We start from the raw sequence: 17,847 nt of genomic DNA on the forward strand, positions 1-17,847 counted from the left end.
GTCTAACATGTAAGTATAGGCTGCTTGATCTGAATATCTGAATGTGACGGAGCCTATGCATTCCAACAACACATTATGCATTATGTCAAACAAATGTGTTTTAGCTGTTTTAATATAACTGACATAGGTCACAATAATTTTAAAATGAGGATGTGGTCCTTTCTATAAAAGAGGCAAACTTCCTCCTACTCCCGAAATGAAATGGTCTAGTATCATTAAGGTATTACTCCTAGAGTTACAGTGCGACTTCCTTCCTTACCATTTTGAAGTGTAGATAGGCCTACTGGAAAACATGATCTGTCAGGGGCCTGTAGGTCCCCCCCCCMCCCCCCCCCCCACACMCACACMTTGTCAYAGGGTAGCCMGTGTTGTCACTCGAACCCTGTTTATAAAACTGTCCACGCCACTCACCTGGCAAGAGAGAAAGCTCATTGACGGCGAGGGCGACAGGGACTCAAATTCAGGTTCTCAAGTTAACATAGGGAGGGACCCAAAAGGCAGACACTGTCTCTGAGCAAAACAATACATCACCTTTTAACTTTATGGTGCCTGCATTTTTTCAGCTGCTATTTGAAAAAGCTATTTCATTTCAAGCATACATAAAACATATTTTTTTATGAATCTTGAACATTTCTCTTACTTTTCGGGCATGTGTAACATGACGGCTGAGTCACAGGACTCACCAGCCGAGCTGGCCAGCCCCCTGGTCATGTCGCCTAACGTGAGTCTGGACTCCCATTTACCGCCATCGCCTCTGATGCTGCAGGCCCGGATCAAAGATGGGCTTCTGATCAAGTCTGAGCCACGGGCAACAAGTCCGAACGCGGATCGAGAGGAGGGAGCTACTCTGGGCCAAACCGAGGAGCACCTGCCCACTGGGAGTAGACGTAGGAAGAGGCCCGTTCAGAGAGGGAAACCACCCTACAGTTACATCGCTCTCATCGCCATGGCCATCGCCAACTCCCCCGAGAGAAAACTCACACTTGGGGGTATTTATAAATTCATCATGGAACGTTTTCCCTTTTATCGAGAGAACTCCAAGAAGTGGCAAAACTCCATCCGCCACAACCTCACCCTCAACGACTGCTTTGTCAAGATTCCCCGGGAACCTGGAAGGCCTGGTAAGGGCAACTATTGGACTTTGGACCCCGCTGCTGAAGACATGTTCGACAACGGGAGCTTTCTGCGGAGGAGGAAAAGATTCAAGCGCACTGACGTAAGCACCTATCCTGGGTACATGCAGAGCTCTAGTGCGTTCACCCCGACCCCCATGGGCAGACCGGCATACCCCAACACCATGTACCCAGGAATAGGATCGGGTTACGGCTCGCAGCTGGCAGGGACCCCCCACCCGGCGATGCTGCATCATTATCAGACCCCTGCCGGGGTCAGTCAAGGACAGCCAAGGATGTTCAGCATCGACAACATCATCAGCCAGCAGTCGGTGATGCAGGGAGGAGAGCTCAACCCGCTGGGTTTAGGCGGTGGAGACTTGGGCACCATGTCTGCTAGCTGCTCCCTCACTGGCACTGACCCCTCCAACTGCTTCCAGATGCAGACTGTCAATCCCTCAGGGAATTCACTGGGCAGAAGCGGTGGGGGACTGTCATCAAACCTGGCACCCGGGTATCCTTACTCTTCCTCGGCATCCCCCCCGCACCTACCTTCCATGATGCAGTCCAGTTTCTCTCCAGGTAGCTCTCAGGTGTACTGCACGGGGAACCGTCTGTCTCTACCCGCCGTGCGCTCCGGGTCTTGCGCGGAGCACACTGAGCAACTACTGGGTCTCTCCAGCACAATGAACTCTTACAACAACTCTTACATGAGACAAGCCAATTTTGCATCAGGATTAGATCGGTATATGTGAAAAACGGATTTTTATAGAGACAGACAACGATAGAGCCTCAATACATTCCATTTGAAATAGGTGTGAAACCTCTTCTTTGTTTGAAATGCAAATCGACATTCCATTATAGTTTTGTTCATATCTCAGTGCTATTGGTTCGTTTATCTGATGTGTTTTTAGATGTTCTGTAGCCTATCTACTTGTACTTCTTTGTCTGAGAACAATTCCAATTACTGAACCTTACATTTTTGTCATTGTCACCTGTAAAAAAAATAAGAGTTCTCAAACAATATTATTAGCCATATACCTGTATACTGTTCTATTTTGTGAAATGTAAATAGTTAATTTCTTTGTGAATTATATTGAAAAGGCCTACATTGTTATTTACCGTGTTTGTTTGGTGTAATAAATACATTTTTTGATAAGCATGGTCTTGTTGCTTGCATTTGTTGAACTGAATAGGTCTACATGGTCGATACTCGCCTCTCTGATATGAATTATACCAACTTTAAATTAATAGTTGATCGTTCATTAGACTTTAAATCCAATTCCCAAAAGCCCTATACTCGTGAATAAGTGTTTTATTGCATACCTAATAGCCTATACATTTACATTAAGCGAACACAATCTTTACTGATTTATTCACGATTAGCCTGCGTGGGACTTTTCGCAGACTCTCTCTACGCTATGTACTTCCTTTATAAAGTCGCTAATTATGTTGATATGATTCGTTTCCCACCTGCTAATAAAAATTACCAAATCAGAAATAGTTTGTCAAATGTATAGGGTTGAATTAGGCCTAAACAAATGTCTCCTAATTTAACCTTTTGTTCTATTACAATCTTCTAGGGAATATATGCAGTATTTTATTTGCCTGATTTGTAAGATCATTTATATGCATTGTTGGTAGGAGCACAGAAACGACATGCTTTACAGTTATTTGAAGTAATGTCACAGTATACATATTTGTGGTTGTATCATTATGAATCCATGTACACACGTGGATATCCATATATGCACAGGTTTTGGACTTGACCTAGTTGATCAAGAAGATTGTAGGGCAAACGGACTTCTTAGTCTAGTCTTATTAAGGCCTAAAACATATTTAGAACACAAGTGTGTTGCTGTTATCTGCTTTTGTAGATAAAAAAAAAAAACATATACATTTGGAACGTTGGATTGGGCCAGCACTGTTTACTATCGCCTCGAGTCTGCACGCATGCGTAAAGTAGCGAAGTCTAATGACTACATATACAGTGCATTCGGGAATTTAGAGTTATTTGGTAACTTTAGCTGTGAATGATACAAACCTTAGAATGTCTTAGAAATATACACACAGTGTCTTAGGAAAGTATTCAGACCCCTTGACTGTTTCCACATTTTGTTACGTTACAGACTTATTCTAAAATTGATGAAATATATTTTTTCCCTCATCAATCTACACACAATACAATAATGATAAAGCGAAAACAGGTTTATAGATATTTTTGCAAATGTATAAAAAATAAAAACAGAAATACCTTATTTACTTAACTATTCAGACACTTTGCTATAAGACTCGAAATTGAGCTCAGGTGCATCCTGTTTCCATTGATCATCCTTGAGATGTTTCTACAACTTGATTGGAGTCCACCTGTGGTAAATTCTATTGAATGGACATGATTTGGAAAGGCACACACCTGTCTATATAAGGTTCCACAGTTGACAGTGCATGTCAGAGCAAAAACCAAGCCATGAGGTCGAAGGAATTGTCCGTAGAGCTCCGAGACAGGATAGTGTTCTGGGGAAGGGTACCAAAAAATATCTGCAGCATTGAAGGTCCCCTAGAGCTGGCCGCCTGGTAACCAAGAACCCGATGGTCACTGACAGAGCTCTACAGTTCCTCTGTGGAGATAGGAGAACTTTCCAGGACAACCATCTCTGCAGCACTCCACCAATCAGGCCTTTATGGTAGAGTGGACAGACGAAAACCACTCCTCAGTAAAAGGCACAGCCTGCTTGGAGTTTGCCAAAAGGCACCTAAAGACTCTCAGACCCTGAGAAACAAGATTCTCTGGTTTGATGAAACCAAGATTGAACACTTTGGCCTGAATGCCAAGCGTCACGTCTGGAGGAAACCTGGCACCATCCCTACGGTGAATCGTGGTGGTGGCAGCATCATGCTGTGGGGATATTTTTCAGAGGCAGGGACTGGGAGACTAGTCAGGATCGATGGAAAGATGAACGGAGCACAGTACAGAGAGATCCTTGATGAAAACCTCCAGAGCGCTCAGGACCTCAGACTGGGATGAAGGATCACCTTCCAACACAACCCTAAGCACACAGCCAAGATCACGCAGGAATGGCTTCGGGATAAGTCTCTGAATGTCACACCAAGAAAGTCGTGAAGAGGACAACCCCCTTTCCCCCTCAGGAAACTGAAAAGATTTGGCATGGGTCCCCAGATCATCAAAAAGTTCTACAGCTGCACCATCAAGAGCATCCTGACCGGTTGCATCACCGCCTGGTATGGAAACTGCTCGGCATCTGACCGTAAGGCGTTACAGAGGGTAGTGAGTACGGCCGAGTACATCACTGGGGCCAAGCTTTCTGCCACTCAAGGACGTATATACAAGGCGGTGTCAGAGGAACAGAGGAAATCCCCCAAAATTGTCAGACTCCAGTCAACCAAGTCATAGACTGTTCTCTCTGCTACAACACGGCAAAGAGGCTCCTTAGACTATTTACATTGACCCCCCCCCCAATTTGTTTTTACACTGCTGCTACTCGCTATTTATTATCTATGCATAGTCACTTTACCCCTACCTACGTACACGTACAAATTACCTAAACTAACCTGTACCCCGCACATTGACTCGGTACCGGTACCCCCTGTATATAGCCTCGTTATTGTTATTTTATTGTGTTACTTTTTATAAAATAGTTTCTTAACTCTTTCTTGAACTGCATTGTTGGTTAAGAGCTTGTAAGTAAGCATTTCACGGTAAGGTCTACACATGTGTAAGGCGCATGTGACAAATAAAGTTTGATTTGATTTGACATCTCTGTAGAGACGTGAAAATAGCTGTGCAGTGACACTCCCCATCCAACCTGACAGAACTTGAGAGGATCTGCAGAGAAGAATGGGAGAAACTCCCCAAATACGGGTGTGCCAATCTTGTAGCGTCCTACCCAAGAAGACTTGAGGCTGTAATCGCTGCCAAAAGTGCTTCAACAAAGTACTGAGTAAAGGGTCTGAATACTTATGTAAATGTGATAATTCTGTTTTTAATTTTGAATACATTTACAAACATTTCTAAAAAACAATTTTTGCTTAGTCATTATTGGGTATTGTGTGTAGATTGATGAGAGAAAAAAACGATTTCATCCATTTTAGAATAAAGCTGTAACGTAACAAAATGTTGGAAAAGTTAAGGGGTCTGAATACTTTACAAATGCCCTCTAGCTTGCTGGGACTGCCACAATTTGTCTCCAAACATGCATATTTTAAATAACCTCAGGTATCATGTTTTTATCATCTGATGCATTTTACATACTCTGTGGCCGAACATGCATAGGACAGGTAGCCAGGCTTACACCTGTAGGCCCATGTTAGATACACTAAATGACCAAAAGTATGTGGACATCTGCTCGTCGAACATCTCATTCCGAAATTATGATCATTAATATGGAGTTGGTCGCCCGTTTTCTGCTATAACAGCCTCCAATTGTCTGGGAAGGCTTTCCACTAGATGTTGTAACATTGCTGCGGGGACTTGCTTCCATTCAGCCACAAGAGCATTAGTGAGATCGGGCACTGATGTTGGGCGATTAGGCCTGGGTCGCAGTCGGTGTTCCAATTCATCCCAAAGGTGTTCCATGCGATTGAGGTCAGGGCTCTGTGCAGGCCAGTCAAGTTCTTCCACACCGATCTCGACAAACCATTTCTGTATGGACCTCGCTTTGTGCAAGGGGGCATTGTCATGCTGAAACAGGAAAGGGCCTTTCCCAAACGGTTGCCACAAAGATGGAAGCACAGAACCGTCTAGAATGTAATTGTATGCTGTAGCGTTAAGATTTCCCTTCACTGGAACTAAGGGGCCCAGCCCGAACCATGAAAAACAGCCCCAGACCATTATTCCTCCTCCACCAAACTTTACAGTTGGCACTATGCATTGGGGCAGGTAGCGTTCTCCTGGCATTCGCCCAAACCCAGAATCGTCCGATGGACTGCCAGATGGTGAAGCGTCATTCATCACTCCAGAGAACGGGTTTCCACTGCTCCAGAGTCCAATGGCGGTGAGCTTTACACCACTACAGCCGATGCTTGGCTTGCGCATGGTGATCTTAGGCTTGTATGCGGCTGCACGGCCATGGAAACCCATTTCATGAAGCTCCAGATGAAGAGTTATTGTGCTGACGTTGCTTCAAGAGGCAGTTAGGAACTCGTAATGAGTGTTTTAACCGAGGACATACAATTTTTTACAAGTTTCAGCACTCGGTGGTCCCGTTCTGTGAGTTTGTGTGGCCTACCACTTCGCGGCTAAGCCGTTGTTGCTCCTAGATGTTTCCACTTCACAATAACAGCACTTACAGTTGACTGGTGCAGATCTAGCAGGGCAGAAATTTGACAAACAAACTTGTTGGAAATGTGGCATCCTATGTCAGTGCCACATTGAAGTCACTGAGCTCTTCAGTAAGGCCAATCAACTGCCAATGTGTGTCTATGGAGATTGCATGGCTGTGTGCTCAATTTTATACACCTGTCAGCAACTGGTGTGGCTGAAATAGCTGAATCCACTAATTTGAAGGGGTGTCCACATACTTCTGTAATTATAGTGTAGCTAATAGGCATATTTGAGTTGAGGAGACATGTAGGGCCTACCTATGCACGACTATGAAATGTAATCCATACACCTGTGCTGTGCTGTTCTAATCATACTTCTGGCGAGTCTATACAAAACATTATTGGTATTTATTCTTCTTAAAGACAAGTTATGCTATATCTGAAAATGTGGTCTGAGGCACCATATGGATGGTGTGACGCGTTCGTGGAGCCTCGGAAGGTATGCAGACGCCAAATTGAGCTCCTTGCTGCATCGCCGTGCTCCACCCAAACAATGTGGAGGGCTCCAGATTGACATGATTGTTTGACGGTAGGTAGGAGCGGGAGGTCCTGTATAAACACAAACTTACTTATTTGACAACTTCCTTCACAACCGCTCTGCTCAACAGCTATGCTCTGCTCCGCGAAGTGCAAGAAGTATAAATGCCCTGACGTCGGCAGAGGCTATATCACCGTAAATTCTGCACGGCCAATGCAGATGTAGGGTTGACCATGTAGCGCCTAGAGATTATGGAGTTTACCTCAGTCAGGTAGGCCTGTAGTTGGAGCGACACCTGGCAGTCTCAGTGAAAAGTTCATTTGTAGTGATTTGTGGGTTGAAATTGGAACCTTATTCTACAGTTTGTCCACTAGGGGTCATGCAATACTAAGAAGTCACAAACTGAAAAGCATAGAGTAAAAATGAAAGGGAATGTATGTAGTAATGTGATATTGTTGAGGTATGCAACATTCGGATGTTTTGTTTGTTAAGTTTCCAGGCTACAGTCCAATATGGATGGAAGTGAAATCTGTTCTCATTCCTTGAAGAAAATAACATATTTTGAGGCAATAACAAAAACCGTTTAGGCTACCATGTCCACCACTATAAAAGCTGCACAAAACACTATTTTGAGTTGACTGTCCATGGTCCCAAGCAATCCAGACAGAACTGTAGGTTTATATCCTGCAAAAGCCATTATACAAACAAGTTGTTTTCTCATGTGATTTTGAAATAGACTAAGGTTTATTCCATGATTAGCCTACAATTCCATGATTAGCCCACAATAGAGACTTCTCTGTAGCCTATCCCTCGTATTTTTATCTCAATACATGTCTGATCCAGGTTTTTGTCGTGGCATGTAGAATAACCAACAGGTGAGCACACATATCAAGAGTAAGAACTGGCTCCTAAGTAATTCGTTTTTTCAGTGTCACTGTAGGCCTGTGGTGGAAATGCAGACCCGTGAGACTGCGAAATCCAAGTCTTGGTTTGGGTGATGATCAATTGTAAATGTGCGTCTACAGGTAACTACCAAAATAAAGAAAAGACTGGAGTAAATGAGGGATACAAAGTACAGCATATTGAAAGCAGGTGTTTGCAAACAGTTCTGGTTCCTGGGTTTGAGGCGACAGGTAGCCTAGTGGTTGGGCCAGTAACCAAAAGGTTGCTAGATCAAATCCCCGAGCTGACAGGGCAAAAATCTGTCGTTCTGCCCCTGAACAAGGCAGTTAACCCACTGTTCCTAGGCCGTCATTGTAAATAAGAATTTGTTCTTAACTGACTTGCCTAGTTAAATAAAGGTTAAAAAATAAATGTAAATGCCTAGTTTCTTATTCTTTTGGCTACCATGGTTAGAAGAAGGGTGTGTGTTACCCACTTGTGGGAGATCCTGGAGCGGCACCTAAGACAGCGTTTTTAACCACCATCAACAAAACAGAAAATGATGGAATTTCTCGTGGAAGAATGACGCATCCCTCCAGTAGAGTTCCAGACACTTGTAGAATCTATACCAAGATGGATTGAGGCTGTTCTGGTTCGTGGCGGCCAAGCGTCCTATTAAGACGCTTTATGTTGGTGTTTCCTTTATTTGGTCAGGTACCTGAATAATCAGCCTATACATAATGTTATTTCTCGCCAAATCAACTCAAGCCTAAGATGGCGAGATAGCTTCGTGAGTGAACAATTATGAAGTAAGATTTGGCATTCCTCCCAATGCAGCTGTCTGGGTCCTCCGCTGAGCTCAACGATGTGAGCAAGGCAGCCGCTGCCAGCTGAAGGGTCGGCTCGATCTGCCCAGGGCGGTGGAGGATTCGGGATGGGTAGGGGTTCTGTGACGGACTAGCTGTGAGTGTGTTTAGATAAATTACAATTGAGAGGATCTCACGGTCGACTCTGGAAACTTTAACTTCCCCGCGGTTAGGCTACCTTCACCTGCTCTCCACCTCAGTAAAAACTGAACTTGAGTCATGAGTCATCAACAAATAAAAAAATGTGGGCCTATAGCAAATTGACTTGGCCTGAATGAAATATAACTTTGTTTATCATTGACGTGCTATATTTTGCAGATAGGGATAGCCTAAAATATAATTCAAAGGAATTTCATAATTTATTTTGAATGACATTTGGGTCTGTATCGGGGAAATCGTAAAAGGCTCATTGAAATATCGATTTGAATATTATATAGATAAAAGGAAGCCATTTTAACCCACCCAAACATTGCCAATACAGTTGCTGTGGTGTTTTGGGCAAGATAAGCCTGTGCTTGTAACGTGGAGGGCCCTGTTATACAGTTAGCTGATAGTCCTGTACATAGATGGATCAGGTGCTGATGTATGCATTACAATAACACCATGTTACTGCAACATAATGAACTGGAATGCAAGCGCTGCTCGCCTCCTGTCATGAAACACATAGACCCTTACACATTAGGCTACATGCCATGTCATCTGTTCTGCCCATAGCATACTCTGACAAAGACGAATTGGAGCAGGTTGCAGGCGCAGACATGTGTGTTTGTCTATATGTGAATTGTGTAGAAAATGTAGATGGGTATTATTGTTATGACTTCTTGACAAGTAACACATAAAACCCGTGAGAAGTGATCGAGGAATGAATGGTAAAGCCATGGAAATGGATTCCATAGCTTGTGCTGCCTTTCTCCTCTGGAAAGAAATAATAAAAGGCATTAGTAAACATTGTTATTATTATGATAATTATACAATTATTCGTATAATTAGGATAATTATTATTAAACAGTAGTCATATATTATTTTATAATTCAAAGAGGATTCTTTCATTGGAAAATGCATCCCATAGTCTCAATTCTGAAAAACACTGCTTTCAATAGTCACACTTGCATGTGGATTTAAAGAATATTTACCGGTCAATCTCGCTTGTGAATTAGTATATCAGCCCCATGTTTCAGTTAAATAATCAGTATATGTAAACATACTGTATATAGCCATAAGTGAAGCTGAGGAAATCTCCCTTTCGATAACATTTTATTTACAGAAGTAACAAGTTATACGTTTATTTAAACCCAATGGACTCAATAATAATATCAATAGCCCTAATATTAATCTTCACATTAATAATAACAACACAATTACATTGTTTAAAAAAGATGTGTTGATTTGACTGGGTTAGAGTTGGGGTTTCAATAGTGTATTATTTACAGTCAATAACGTTTATAATTATATTGCAATGACTGTGCATTATTACTGGTTAATAGTATATGTGGCCATCACGGTACAGGCTTATAATGACATGGGACAAAATTTGACCCAAACGTATATCATTAAATAACAGAATAACCACTTATTTAATTACCTGTAATGATAATAAACAATTATTTGAGCACTTTTAAATCGTAGCCTTGATTTAAGCGATTGTGGATATTTAATTGCATCTATAGCATGGTGTTTTGTTTGTTTAGAAGGGTACAAGAGTGTGCATAATTGCAAATTGGAAAACTAAATATTTAGGATATGTTACACATTAGATTCTGAAATTGATGAATACATCAGATTCAAGTGAGAACTAAAATAATCCACCGACTAACAAACAATTAAATAACTTGTTTTCGACTTGAAAGCCATGACCATAAATATGCAAATTATGTTGTACTGGTTCTGGACTTTTTAGCCAATCAATTTACTCAGATTCTTAAGAATTGACCACTATGAGGTTTCAACACTACTGACACTGTGTACACGTCCATCCTGTTTTTATATAACATGCATTCCATCAACATAAAACCAATACTTTTGATGATATTCCATATTTAGAAGATGGACGTGCAGTAGAGTATCGTTAACCCAAGAGAACTTGTAAGGTAGCGCACTCACCACTCCTCACCTTGTCCGTCTTCTCTTCCCTTTGCCCTATCCTTCATTTCCTGGTAACGGTGACACGATGACCACGTGATATAGATGGCTGAATAAATAGCTTTTGAGCGCTATGAAGAGGAATAGTATGAAGCTCACGCAGGATACTTGCTCCGTGCCTGTGCGTAAAGATATCCATACAGATATACAACAGTAAATTAACGACCTAAAATACAAACGCATGCAAGAAAGAAATACTTAATTAATGATTAATGTACCTATTAATGAATAAAGACAGCTTGTAGTGAACCTCAAGTATATAGCCTTACTGATTTATGACTTTTCCATTCGAGTTTTGTTTTCCTGCGCTTGAAGTCAGAAGAGTTTCTTCCTCGGTGAAACGAACCATAGCCCCCATACCAACTGGTTGGAGTGGCGTTACACCTGGGTACAAGCGTCGTCTTGCTCTCTTCTATATTCCAGTAATGTTTCTATGCAGCTCGTCGAATTAAACAGGAGTTAACTGCGGTCCTCCGAGGAGCTGGAGAGTGCTATACGCACGGACTGAGTACACCCAGCGTGGGAGCTGAAAAGACTCAGTACGGAACAAGAGGGAGGAAGAGAACCAGTCTCTCCAAGGATGACTCTAGGGACGGATATGTCCGACAACTCTGCTTTGTCTGATGATGTGGACATAGATGTGGTTGGGGGAGACATTTCCGTTGGCAAGGATGGGAAATACCTTCATCGCGATTTTCTAGACAATGACTCGGACGATAATTTGTCTCAGAACGCGGGGGAGAGGGGTTCCTCTCCCGGCCTCAGCAGCTCAGAGTGTCCGGCTGACCAGGTTGGAGTTGGTGGAGATTCAGGTGCCATGATAGGAGATAAGCCTGGTAAGAACGCTCTAGTCAAGCCCCCGTACTCCTACATAGCCCTGATAACCATGTCTATCCTCCAGAGTCCCAAGAAACGCCTCACTCTTAGTGAGATCTGCGAGTTCATCAGCAACAGGTTCCCGTACTATCGGGAGAAATTCCCCGCTTGGCAAAACTCCATTCGTCACAATCTTTCTCTCAATGACTGCTTTGTCAAAATCCCACGTGAGCCTGGCAACCCCGGAAAAGGCAACTACTGGACCCTCGATCCAGAGTCCGCCGACATGTTCGACAACGGGAGTTTTTTACGCAGGAGGAAGCGCTTCAAGAGGCACCAAGTCAACGAAATCCTCAGAGACGCCGGGGGGTTCCTGCCCGGGTTTGGATACGGCCCTTATGGGTACAACTATGGACTCCAACTGCAGAACTTCCATGCTCATAACCCCTATCATCCTCACCTCACAGCAGGCGCTTTCCCTTTCCATAATACACCTTGTGGACTCCCCTCGCCAGCCTCAATTTTCCCCACGCCACATCCCCTGCCCTCTCTATTAGGGGCTGATTTACGAAAGCCATTCTACCCTCAACTAAGCCCTACCTTGCCCGGCCTGGCGCCTCTCAAGACGGACACTAACACGCCAATTCGGCCTTCTTTCTCTATAGACAATATAATCGGTGCAGCTAACTCCGTGGCCTCCCCGTACAGTGCACAGTCGGGCAGCCACAGTCACAGTCAGGCTCAGATCCTGGCCATGTTGAACCCTGCACTCACCTCAGCTTCGAACCACTTGAACCTCTCGCAGGAAACCATGCTGCAGCCTGGTTCACAGACATTCTCCAGCAAAACTGCAAATCTTAACATTTGTCATTTCTAAACTGGCAGCAAAAACAAAACTCGCAGAAATCCTACCCGTTCTGGTTCTGTCGTCTTATGTGAAGGTAGGATAAACGTTCTTTGAGAAATAAGAGTGTTGCTCTACCCCCCTTTCTGATCGGAGAGAGGAAAGTTAAATGTATATTTATGTATTGTAAATATGTATAGGATACAATAAATGGAAGAAGCATGATGGTCAGATAGTAAATTCTAAGACAACATTAAGTGTATTCGTTGTCCTACATTGGCCCAGGCCCTCAACTATCTGAGCAAAGATCCAGCTATTTGAACACAAGTTAAATGTCACGTATCTCACTCTGTGGGCAATATTGAATTGTTTCTTAACTATAATTGAGTTTTTATTATGATTTGTATTGTTATATACATATATATGTGTGTGTATATATATATGTGTGAGTATATATATATATATATATATATATATATATATATATATATATATATATATATATATTTATATTTATATTTATATATATATATAACAATACAAATATATATATATATATTGTGCGTTGTGAGATAAGAGATAAAGCACTGTTAATACCGAGACCGCAAACTCAGGTTTTAATTGTTAGAAAGCACATTGAGACAAGGAGGGTTATTAAATACAAATCTAACCTTTCCCACTGCCCCTCGTTCCCTTAAAAGCGGTGTTGTGGTGACTTTGTATGGATATTATTTCATGTTGTCAGTGGACAGATATGTGGTTTTGGTGTAAAGCGCATTACCTCACATCCTGTTAAACTGTTGTGCTTTAGTTCCTATCTATTTCATTGAAATTAATATGTGAAACGTATGTTATGTGTATAGACAGAGACACTTAATGTTCATAGGTCATTTTTTGTTGTAATGACAAGAATAATAAATGTTTGTGAATTTAAAAAGACTTTCGTTAACTTGTTTATTGGAACGTTTTATTGGCAATATGCCTGCACACATATGTCTACTCAAAGCCTAAAATCACCTTAGGAAATATAGAATGTGTGCGCCTACGTTTTTAACTTGTATTTTTGCATTTATCTAGCTCATCATTGTTGACCCGAGATCAAAGTTCAATCTTTATGTGTAGGCCCAGTTTGAACCGTTTAGTCTTTGAGAGGCCTACAAGCGCACTTTCTGAAACGATTATGAGCATACATGGTAGTTTACGCATTGGTGCCATAGGTTTAAATCTGCAGTTACATTTTGCGTGCAATCTGTAGGAATTAGGAGCATTTATTACTAGTCTATTATCAATTTAAATATCACCAGTAGCCCATAAATTTACCGATATACCATTACAGCCAACAAGTGTTATGATGACAGACTTGCACATATAGATACAGATTTGTGATGTCTGAACTCCAACATTCTACTGTGAGAAATATTCTGGAAGGGTGCGCATGTTTTCCTCTAGTGTGTCTCTAAGGGCGTTTATAATGGACATTTCTTTGGCAAGTAACAAAGGGTTAAATGAATGGGGACATCAGGACTTTTGAGGCCTGTAATTGATTGTGAGCGTTCTGCATGAAAACCCAGATTTTGGGGGTTTGGGTGCTAATTTGTAGCAGTATTGTTCATCAGGATCCTAATCCACGATAATGCGGATTTTTGCCCACTTGTTGATGTTGTCACTGAAGACCGAGTGCCCAGGGGCCTCATTTATAAACCGTGCGTACATACAAAATATAGCCTACGTCAAAATGTGCGTGGGCCTGTTTTCACGCAAAAGTTGGCATTTATAAAAATGTAATTTAACGTGAGAATGTGCTCACCTCCCCGCAAACTTTAGAACATGCGCACGCACATCTCTACTAGTGGTTGAAATATTGTAGACCTATTGCAAGCGGGAACAAAGTAGGCCTACTTTGTTCAGATGGGGGATAGGGTGAAAATCTTATTCATAAAAAAAACTAAAAACAGGAAAACATATTAACAAGAATGCAGCAGTTTTCCATTAATGAGAAGAGCTATAATCGGTGTTTAACTTTTAGAATCCGATATATTTTATTTTCATAACCATCACAGAAAAGATTCTTCACATTTTCTGTCTGTGATGGGTTCATGATCTCGAAGCAGCCATACAACAAATTACAATGCGCATCTCTCACTGAATTGGATCTAGTAGCCTAGTAAATAGGTAGCCTATTTCAAGTTTTGCAATCCCATAGGTAGCGCGGTTTATAATATACAGTTGAATTTAAGACGTGAACAGTTGATATGTTATATTGAAGTAGGCCTATGTATGCTACTGTAAGTACTGTAATTACTTGTTTTGAGTTGCCTGCCTTAGACAATGTTTCAGAATTCGCAGGTAGTCCATCATAATTAGGTTGTGGGAAAAGTCGATGTAAAACATTGTGGAATTCACAGGTTCTGCTGACAGGCCCACAACATTTTTCCATTGTTTTCTGATCAGAAACGGACACAATCCTTTGCCAGATACAGCATAAATCACTGGAAAAGATGAAAACATTCTGCCTACACAGTAGATAGTCCGGTGTCTTATGTCGAATATTTGACAGTATAGGCAGGCTCCAGTATTGCTGTGCCATAGGAGCGTGACATCATTACCTATTTCATCTCAGAGTCTATACCAAGGTAGGATATGAAAACCAAATAATCTACTGATTAACTAAACATTGAACAACAATGAATCTGTTGCATAGAAGTGTGGACTGTAGCGTTTAGCCTGCTTTTACGTAGTTTACAATATCCAATCAATATCAATACTATAACACAATACAAACAATAATATCCAATCAATATCAATACTATAACACAATACAAACAATAATATCCAATCAATATCAATACTATAACACAATACAAACAATAAAATACAATCAATCTTGCAGAATGTGCTGGACAGTCACTACAGAACTGTGATCAAAATTACCATTGCTATTTATTTTTTTTAACTGCCATGGCCTATCAAATAGTTCCAAATGATATACCAAATGAAGGGCGTTATTGTCACCATAAAAGGTTAATTGAGGACATTTTCCACGTGAAGTTTTCATGCACAATTTTACAACAGGTCGGATTTATAACTGGAAACATGTATGGCGTGCACCAAGTTTATACATCTCAATATTTTTGTAGGCCTACATGCCTTAGATATGTGAAATGTACGCAAAGGCTATAAATGAGGCCCCTGGGCATAAATGCGCTCTGCAGCTAGTGGTCCCCTAAGAGACAAGCCACACACATTTGCCTCTGAAAAGCGATCTTCTCAAAAGGCGCGCGGCTCTCCGCTTTCATTTCATCTGTGTTGTCTGCGGACAGATACAAAGGAGGCAGCGGGACTCATCCCGGTGTAGAAAACAGACCGATGATTTCATTTTGTAGTTGGCTAAGCACATGTTCCGAGGCAGAGGGGGGTGTTAAAGCTTGTTTTATTTACCAGATCTGTGTGCAAATGGTTAAATGACTTGGTGGGGTGTTTTTGACAGCTGATTATTAAGGATAAAGGGTGGGAGGGCTGACTCCTCTGTTCCACTTTCCCCTTCAGCTCACCCAAAGCCTTTGAAGAGAACGCAAACATGATGGTTTTACTTTTATGAAGTCTCATGCATTTATTTTGTTGGTGTTAAAAGCTCCCAGAGTAGTCTATACCTTTTATATTATCTTCTTTAATTTCGGTTTCTGTGATGGTGCAACTTTAAGAAATAAACTAAACCAAATCTGGTTTGACGTACAGTAGGCCTATACAGGGAAAGCTCCCTTTACACATTGTGAAAAAAATCGAAAGGCCCTTCATTGGAACTTTCCTGCCTGTGAAATTAGGCTGTCAATGAATTCAGTTAATTCTCTATACATTGCCGACGCACTTGGTCTATGTTAGCCCTTCATGCAGAGGCTATGTGCAATAATTATCCCCCTAATCATGCTCGGGAAGTGAAACAGTGAAATCAGAACAGATAAAAACAATCGATATGACGATATTGTTTGTTTTATTGAAAATGAAAACGCATGACTAAGAGCAATTTACAGCGCAACTGTCTTGCAAGTAATGCTTGCAATATTTTTTGTTCAATATTGAATGCATTATTCATAAATTAATGAATAAGAGGTTAATTATATGCCCTGCATTTATTTTGTGCAGTGGAGTAGCAGGAGACAAAATGACCGTTATGACAAATACCTAAAGACACATATCACTAAACCGTCACGCCTATACCTTAATTATGGTGGGAAGGAGTTCATTTGATTACGATCAAAATGGTAAAAGGAAGGTTGAATCATTTGTTTACGATTAAAATGGTAAAAGGAAGGTGGAATCATTTGATTACGATTAAAATGGTAAAAGGAAGGTCGAATGATTTGATTACGATTAAAATGGTAAAAGAAAGGTCGAATGATTTGCTGACAGGGTAAGATAGTTATTTTATATCGGCATGTATAGACTATCTCTGTCAAACATAGATAACAACAGGCCTGCGCCTCCTATTCACCCGATGGCATATTGAATATGTTAGTAAATGTATTGAATAATATATTCATATAGTTTTGAGTAAAATATTCACTATAGGCTAACTAACACAGGGATGAATTGCATGCACCACCGTCGATAGCCTCGTGCAACAAAGGCTGCTATCTATCATCCAGAGAGCACTTATCATTGGAAAAGATGGTGTACCGAAACGGTGTCCCATCTCCTTCTTTAAAGTGACCCACAATAAAAATTGGATTACTAATAATACGTCTTGCACGAGTCACAAATTACACAAACGTCCTTTAATCCAATTCTATGCAAGACAATTGGTTATCGTCTTAATAGCATGTTCATTCTGCTTTMATTTGTTCTACATGCGGTGTCACACGAGGACCACCCACAGTCTCCGGACATAATTTGTTTCTTTATTTGTCTCTGCGACAGTCGTCTGTCCTACAATTACAGACTTGCGTCTTGGCTCACTAAAATTAGTTACATGCTTTGAGTATATTTAAAACATGATGACTAGGTCTACTCCTCGCCTTTCTGAATAAAATAAATGTAGCCTAAGCTTTGACGCGGATTTGCGTTTGATTGGAATGTTTTTCTCACTATGTCACCTCACCAGTGTCTTTCGTCGAAGCGCGCAGACGATAGTTTGCGCTCCTATTCAGATAGTAACAGGATAAATAGGCCAACCAGTGTCCTCCAATTTTGGATATGGGTGTTGATTATGGCAAAGTAGACTAGATGATCGATTTTTATTTGTGTCATTGAATGTCTTAAACATATTTTGCTTGGGGAGACCAATGAGCTATGACTTTACCCAACACCACATATACTTTTTGCCCGTGTCACCTTGCTACAAAATATTGCAGCCTCGCCTTTCCTTGGCGTGCA

General features: G+C 41.4%; 2 protein-coding genes across 2 annotated transcripts; both read left to right on the forward strand.

Annotated features, from left to right (window-relative positions):
• Positions 1 to 399: 399 nt before the first annotated feature.
• On the forward strand, positions 400 to 2,258 carry foxe3 (forkhead box E3). Its single transcript, XM_024004248.2, has one exon. It carries the CDS (start codon positions 617 to 619, stop codon positions 1,865 to 1,867), a length of 1,251 nt encoding a protein of 416 aa, XP_023860016.1. The 5' UTR covers positions 400 to 616; the 3' UTR covers positions 1,868 to 2,258.
• An 8,651-nt stretch (positions 2,259 to 10,909) lies between these two features.
• On the forward strand, positions 10,910 to 12,955 carry foxd2 (forkhead box D2). Its single transcript, XM_024004250.2, has one exon. The coding sequence runs from the start codon at positions 11,398 to 11,400 to the stop codon at positions 12,508 to 12,510; it is 1,113 nt and encodes a 370-aa protein (XP_023860018.1). The 5' UTR covers positions 10,910 to 11,397; the 3' UTR covers positions 12,511 to 12,955.
• Positions 12,956 to 17,847: the final 4,892 nt, after the last annotated feature.

This window comes from Salvelinus sp. IW2-2015, linkage group LG16 (genome assembly GCF_002910315.2).
Source record: "Salvelinus sp. IW2-2015 linkage group LG16, ASM291031v2, whole genome shotgun sequence".
Taxonomy (NCBI): Eukaryota; Metazoa; Chordata; class Actinopteri; order Salmoniformes; family Salmonidae; genus Salvelinus; species Salvelinus sp. IW2-2015.

Excerpts from the sequence above, each read along its gene's own strand:
- foxe3 (XM_024004248.2), top strand. The coding sequence starts at position 617 with ATGAATCTTGAACATTTCTCTTACTTTTCGGGCATGTGTAACATGACG.
- foxd2 (XM_024004250.2), top strand. The coding sequence starts at position 11,398 with ATGACTCTAGGGACGGATATGTCCGACAACTCTGCTTTGTCTGATGAT.